The sequence below is a fragment of the Quercus suber genome, unplaced genomic scaffold (genome assembly GCF_002906115.3).
Source record: "Quercus suber isolate HL8 unplaced genomic scaffold, Cork oak 2.0 scaffold_390, whole genome shotgun sequence".
Classification (NCBI taxonomy): Eukaryota; Viridiplantae; Streptophyta; class Magnoliopsida; order Fagales; family Fagaceae; genus Quercus; species Quercus suber.
The window spans coordinates 654,825-662,205 of record NW_027069842.1 but is presented as its reverse complement, the minus strand read 5'-3'; the positions used below and the strand labels follow the sequence as shown (position 1 = coordinate 662,205).

At 39.1% G+C, this 7,381-nt stretch overlaps 1 protein-coding gene across 1 annotated transcript; it reads left to right on the top strand.

The window, feature by feature from the left end:
- Positions 1-1,498: 1,498 nt before the first annotated feature.
- LOC111991496 (leucine-rich repeat receptor-like serine/threonine-protein kinase RGI4) lies at positions 1,499-6,210 on the top strand. The gene is given in 3 exon segments (XM_024023269.2): positions 1,499-2,158; positions 2,161-4,674; positions 5,488-6,210. Coding segments are annotated over 3 exon segments (3,351 nt in total). The 5' UTR covers positions 1,499-1,827; the 3' UTR covers positions 5,994-6,210.
- The last annotated feature ends 1,171 nt before the right edge of the window (positions 6,211-7,381 follow it).

The following is a 7,381-nucleotide window of genomic DNA, read 5'->3' as shown; positions in this document are numbered from 1 at the left end:
AGCTTCTACGGATCATGACAACATAGTTTCAACCATTTATCAGCCAAGCATTCACTTGAATCTTGCAAATTGAAGTTATGTCTTCCTTTCTTTCCTTTTTTATTTTTTGATTTGTAATGATTTTTCATGAATGGTTATAGTAAAAAATAGTGATGGAAGAGAGAAAGGAGATGTAATAGGAACTTATTCTACTTTGATGGGGTTTGCTTGTCTCTTCCTCTTTGCCATCGACAAAACAAAGACACTTTTCATAAACCAAAAGCTGTCCTATACCATGGCAGTTTTGGGTTCTTTAAGCAACGATCTACTTCCTCTCTCTCTTTCTCTCATGTGCAGCCCTCCCCATCTCGTGCTTAGATTCCTAATTGGACACATTTGTAAGGTAATTCGAATATAATAATATCAACCTCAGAGCATAGTCACGAGGTAGCCAATATGTGTGACTCTAAATCGTGAAGAAAATCCCACAACAAAATGATTCATATTCTCAGTATGGCCTGTAAATCACGTGACCTCTTTGTTACTTTAATTAGAAACCTCAATGGGGGTTTAATTATGTTGAAAACAAAGCCCCATTTTTTTAATACAAATTCTGCAGAATCAGCACCTTAGCTCTTGTCATGGATGACCTTAAAATGTTGAATTTGTACACGACATAGACAATGGTTACAAAAAATTTCCTTTGAGAGTGTTATTTTTAAATAATAAGCGCATTGTTAATTAGCATATGAATTTCATAGGACAAATGGACCATGTCATAGATCTCATCTTGAATTTATTTGAGATTCGAAGAGGCAGGTTTACAAGCATCTGGATCTAAGTCCAAATCTTTCTAATATAGATCTAAATCTGAAATTGTTAAAATTTCAACAACAGGATTAAGGTCTGTATCCCATATGAATGATCAAGATCTAAGTCCCCTCCAAAATTTAGATAAAAATGGACTTACAGGTTACGGTAAGAGCAGAGAACAATGCAGCATTGTATTTGTTCCAACAAATCTTTTTGCAGCTTTTGAAAACCTTTGAAGGGATATTTTTGGACATAGATTCAAAATCAATCTGAACTGATTTCTGTTCTTCCAATACAGCAATTTTGTAGGCTCCAAATGAAACAAAATTGGAAAATGAACCCTCACCCACTAATACAAGTTTAAATATCATTATCATCAGTAAAACTATAAGTTCCTTTCTAGTGAAAATTAAATGTTTTTGGATCCAGAACTAAAATTTGTGAAGTGGTCTCAATCCTAGTAGTAGTAGACTCATCCAACTATACTCTAGACAAGGCTGACTCAGACCCCTCAGTGCTAATTGGCCAAATTATGCAGCAAGTGACAAAACCTTTTCACTTACTGATATTTTTTTTTTTTAGTTCTCAATTCTTTTCTTTAAACTAAAAAAACAAAAAAATTAAGATTATTTTGTACAAACCCACATATAAAAAGGATATAAAGTTCACACCAGAAAATCAGAGACAAAAGTGACTCTCACCAAGCTCTCCCACTTTCCATTTGAATTAAAAAAACAGTTATCCCTCCCTTCCCCCCCACCTCTTCTCCATCATCAACAATAAACAAATGCTAAAAAACAACCATCTAAAATTCCATTTCTCTCTGCATAAAAACATCATGGCCTAGCTGTTCTTGGATCCGGGGATTCTGGGTCTTTCAATTTATTTATACATATACCACTTAGAAAACTTGTAGCCCACAAGACATGATTTGGTTCCTCCCATTTTCTCTCTCCCTATCCTCAACTCAACCAACCAAACTCTCTTCCTTGTGTACTTTCTTCCTCTCTCATTACACTTTGTAGCATAGCTGTAATGCCTGTAAATCCATGGAACACCCTCTTCTCTTTCCTAACAATTATTACCATTTCCCTCTTGAACCCTTTTGTAGCTTTCGCCGTTAATCCACAAGGCGAAGCTCTTCTTTCATGGAAGCAAAGCCTAAATGGATCCACTGTGGCCTTGTCTAATTGGACCCCAAGTGATGAAACTCCATGTGGGTGGTCTGGAATCACTTGCAACATCAAAAAGGAGGTTGTGGAATTGGAGTTAAGGTACTTGGATTTGTATGGTACAGTTCCAACTAATCTCTCTTCATTGGCTTCATTAACCAAGTTTGTACTTTCTAGTACAAACCTCACGGGTTCAATCCCAAACAGATTGCTACACTACATGAGCTGAATTACTTGGACTTGAGTGACAATGCGCTAACCGGCGAAATCCCATCTGAGATTTGCAACTTGCTTAAGCTCCAAGAAATCCACCTCAACTCAAACCAGCTAGAAGGCTCAATTCCGGTTCAAATCGGCAACCTCGCAAGCTTGAAATGGCTGACTCTCTATGACAACCAGCTCAATGGAGAAATACCCAGTTCAATAGGCAACTTGAAGAACCTCCAGGTGATAAGAGCCGGTGGAAACAAGAATCTCGGAGGCCTTATACCCCGAGAAATCGGGAATTGTACCGAGTTGACCATGTTAGGCCTAGCCGAAACAAGCGTCTCGGGTTTCCTTCCTCCTAGTCTCGGCCTCCTCAAGAAGCTCGAAACCATAGCCATCTACACAACTCTCCTCTCTGGCCAAATCCCACCTGAACTCGGCGACTGCACCGCCCTCCAAAACATCTACCTCTACGAAAACTCACTCACCGGTTCAATACCGAAAAGTCTCGGAAACCTGAAAAGCCTCCGAAATCTTCTGGCATGGAAGAACAGCTTGGTGGGTGCTATTCCATCAGAGCTTGGGAATTGCAGGAACTTAACGGTTTTCGACGTTTCGATGAACTTGCTAACCGGAAACATTCCGGAAAGTTTCGGAAACTTATCGGCTTTGCAGGAACTTCAGCTGAGCATGAATCAGATATCGGGCGAAATCCCAGCACAACTCGGAAACTGTACGGAGCTCACTCACATCGAGCTAGACAACAACCGTATCGCCGGTACGATACCACCCGAAATCGGAAACCTCCCGAAACTTCAGCTGCTTTTCTTGTGGCAAAACCAGCTGGTGGGTCCCATTCCATCTTCAATCTCCAAATGTCGAAATCTCGAAGCCGTTGATTTGTCTCAAAACGGTTTAACCGAAAACATTCCTCAAGGAATCTTCGAGCTCAAGAAGCTGAACAAGCTGTTGCTTCTCTCCAACGATTTATCGGGCGAGATACCGGAAAGTATCGGAAACTGTTCGTCTCTGATTCGGCTCCGAGCTAATGGAAACAAGCTTACGGGGCCGATACCGAGACAGATTGGGGCATTGGAGAACCTGGATTTCTTGGATCTCGGATCGAATCGGCTATCGGGTGTCGTGCCTGCCGAGATTTCGGGTTGCCGAAACTTGACGTTTCTCGATTTGCATTCGAATTTGATCGCCGGAGAGGTTCCCGGTGAGTTAAGCCACCTTGTTTCGTTGCAGTATATTGACTTTTCGGATAATTTGATTGAAGGTGTCCTGAGTCCGAGTCTTGGATGGCTGAGTTCACTCACCAAACTCGTTCTCGGGAAGAACAAGCTTTCTGGAACGATTCCGAGTCAACTCGGCTCGCTCTCGAAGTTACAGTTGTTAGATCTGAGTAGTAACGAACTGTCGGGGAATATTCCGGCGAGTCTGGGGAAGATTCCGGCGCTGGAGATTGCATTGAATCTGAGTTGGAACCAACTTGCCGGCGAGATTCCGGTGGAGTTCGCTGGGTTAGACAAGCTCGGAATATTAGATCTCTCTCACAACCATCTCTCCGGCGATCTCCAATATCTCGCGGACCTTCAAAATCTCGTGGTCCTCAACGTGTCCTTCAATAACTTCTCAGGGCGCGTGCCGAACACTTCGTTCTTCGCCAGCCTCCCTCTCAGCGTCCTCGCCGGAAATCCCTCTCTCTGCTTCGCCGCCAACGATTGCAACTCAGAAAATCCCAAATTATCTCCAAAATCTCGTACACGTGCCGAGGCAGCGCGTGTGGCAATGATAGTTCTATTGTGCGCTGCTTGTGCTTTGCTCATCTCGGCGCTCTATATCGTGGTGAACTCAAAGAAAAAAAACCTTGGTGGGGCCCAAGACGATCCCAATGCTGATGTGGAAATGGGCCCACCTTGGGAAGTGACACTTTACCAGAAATTAGACCTGTCAATTTCTGATGTGGCAAAATCATTGACACCAGGCAACATATTGGGCCGAGGTCGATCCGGGGTTGTTTACAAAGCCACAATATTCTCGTCAAACTTAATGATTGCCGTTAAAAGATTTTGGTCATCCGAAAAGTTATCTGCATCGGCCTTTTCGTCCGAGATTGCCACGCTGGCACGAATTCGACACCGAAATATCGTGCGGTTGTTAGGTTGGGGAGCTAACAGAAAAACAAAGCTGCTTTTCTATGACTACTTGGCTAATGGTAATTTGGACACATTGTTACATGAGGGGTGCGTCGGATTAGTGGAGTGGGAGATTCGGCTCAAGATAGCATTAGGTGTGGCTGAAGGGCTTGCTTACTTGCATCATGATTGTGTGCCTGCTATCTTGCACCGGGATGTGAAGGCCCACAATATTTTGTTAGGGGATAGGTATGAGGCTTGTTTGGCTGATTTTGGATTTGCAAGGTTTGTAGAAGATGATAATAATAATTCATTCTCGGCTATTCCACAATTTGCTGGATCTTATGGCTATATTGCTCCTGGTATGTATCAAACTTTTCCCTTTTTCTTTTGGATATAATTTGTTGTTATTATTATTAGGCTACTAATTTAATTATCTAGTTTAGGAGATGATTATGTTGATTAGACAAATGTGACTTATGAGTTGTTAGATACTAAAAGCTTGATTAGTAATGTGATTAATGAGTTAATCATTGGTTAGTGACGTAAGGCCTTTGCTAACATAGGATGAGATGGGATAAAACTACTTTTTTGGACACTTCCATTTCTATGATAGTTGTTTGTTGTCGCTTTGTTTGTTCCTTATATATTTGGCTGTAAAGCACATGCATATTAGTATTTGATAGGAGAAGTGAACTATTCCATGGGGTATATCATATATGTGTGCTGAGCTCATTAATTTGCGGTGTGATATAAACTCTGAAGTCTTAAGTTTAATTTACCATACTATTAGTCCATGAGCTTTTGAAAGCATTTCATGAACAATAAGTGAAATAATCTAGTTAAAAGACTAGAACACCACTCCATTGTATAAAAAGAAGAAAAAAAGGGTGAATTGGTTCTGGACAAGAAATTTGGTATAGCATATGACATAACATGTACCATGCATGGCAAGAGTCCAAAACACCACACTTTATGTGGCCAGACAATTGCCCTACTTAGCTGTGATATACTTGATCTCTTTTGGATTTTATATTTTCATTATTTACACAACTTGTACCTTGTACCTGTGCCTCTAATAATTGGTGACACAAATTGATCATTTCATATCTGTGAAAATTGAACTGAGTTAATTTTAACATTTTTATTTTTCCTTCATACGGTTTATATTGCAGAATATGGTTGTATGCTAAAGATTACAGAAAAGAGTGATGTATATAGCTTTGGGGTCGTTTTACTAGAGATCATAACCGGGAAAAGACCGGTGGATCCATCATTTCCTGATGGGCAACATGTGATTCAATGGGTACGTGACCACCTGAAGAGCAAGAATGACCCAGTTGAGATCCTAGATCCCAAACTTCAAGGCCATCCAGACACCCAAATTCAAGAAATGTTACAGGCCTTAGGAATCTCCCTCCTATGTACAAGCAACCGCGCTGAAGATCGACCGACAATGAAAGATGTGGCAGCATTATTAAGAGAAATTCAACATGAGCCCAACATAGGAAATGAGGGCCACAAGCTGAATAGCAATTCATTGAAAAAGATGGAAAAGCCATCGTATTCAATTTCATCATCGTCCGTGACACCAGCTCAACTGCTACTCCTCCAAGGCTCTTCTCATTGCTCATTTGCTTATTCATCTTCCTCAGCTGGTTATATATCAGAACATCAATAGCTATATAGATTTTTATGTGTCATTATGTAGTGAGGGAAATATATATATTCCAATATTGATTTGTAGTTGTAGGGGTTATAATATCTAAAGAAACTGTAAAGAGTTAGCAAGGGTCAATAGTTTGGATAATTTGAAAACAAGTTGAGCAAAATGAGTGTATAGAGCAACGTGAAATTGTTGTCTCTAGTAAATGAGAGATCATTTGATATTTCCCAAATTCAAACTTGTTTTCACATCTAAAAAGACTGCATTTTTTTAATTTTTTAATTTCTTGTGTTAAGCGCATTTTTGCATTGAACACTGTAAAATTCTGACACATCTTCATCCTTTTTTTTAAATATATATACATATATAATATGAGTCCGGTTAATGTATACCCTTATAACATACATTAACAAATCCATTTTTGGAAAAAATTTATTGGGAGTTGAAAAAATTTTCAAAACTTTTTCAATTCCCATTATAACTTTTTCCAAAAATAGTATACTATTGTGTGCCCTTAGGGCACACATTAGTAAAATCTATATAATATTACCAAATGAAACAATGTGTGTGTGAGAGAGAAAGGAACACAAATTGTTGCTTCATTGCAAAGTCATTTTCCATCACTTCTCCAAAAAGGAGCAAGGGGATGTGTTGATGGATGTATGTAACTGTGTTATTTATGTTACCAAGGATGAAAAAGAATTTTAGAAAGTGATCTCTCTCTCTCTCTCTGATGTGTGGTTGTGGGAAAATGTTTGCAATGATAGGGCACTGTGATCCCCTTATCTCTCTTGATAATTGTTGAGTTAAGGATAAGAAAGAAGCTTCTTTGATTTCATGCATCCATCTAGGTCCCCACACCACGTGAAATAGAACCATACAACATTCAATAGGGCACTTAAAAAACTTAATTACAAAAAAATGATAACTCGATGTGCAAATAAAACTAGAAACAAGCCAAAAGTCTTTTCCAATATTAACTGATGTATACAGATGTACATACATGTATACATCAATACTTGTGTACAACACATTTTAACTTGCCACCACTTATTCTTGGATAAAGATAAGAGACTAGAAATGATGACTGACAAAGAAAGTCCTTCAATTACTTACCAAAAGGACAAAAAAATATCAAGAAATTCTTCATATTTTCTTCTTCCTTTGATAAATTTTAACTATTTTGCACAATTAAAATGGATTAGATTGTTTAAGAATGTTTTGTGCTGTGTGAATGTGTGTCAAGTTCCGTATTTTTACCAGGTGCATCTTGAGTTTATAAGTAATAATTACGAAATGTGGCTAGCTATTTTCTTCGTACAAAAACTTTTGGCTCTGTATCTAACTAGTTACTATAAAGAAGAGCTACTGATCTTTCACAAAGATACTGCAGCGGGAAGCAC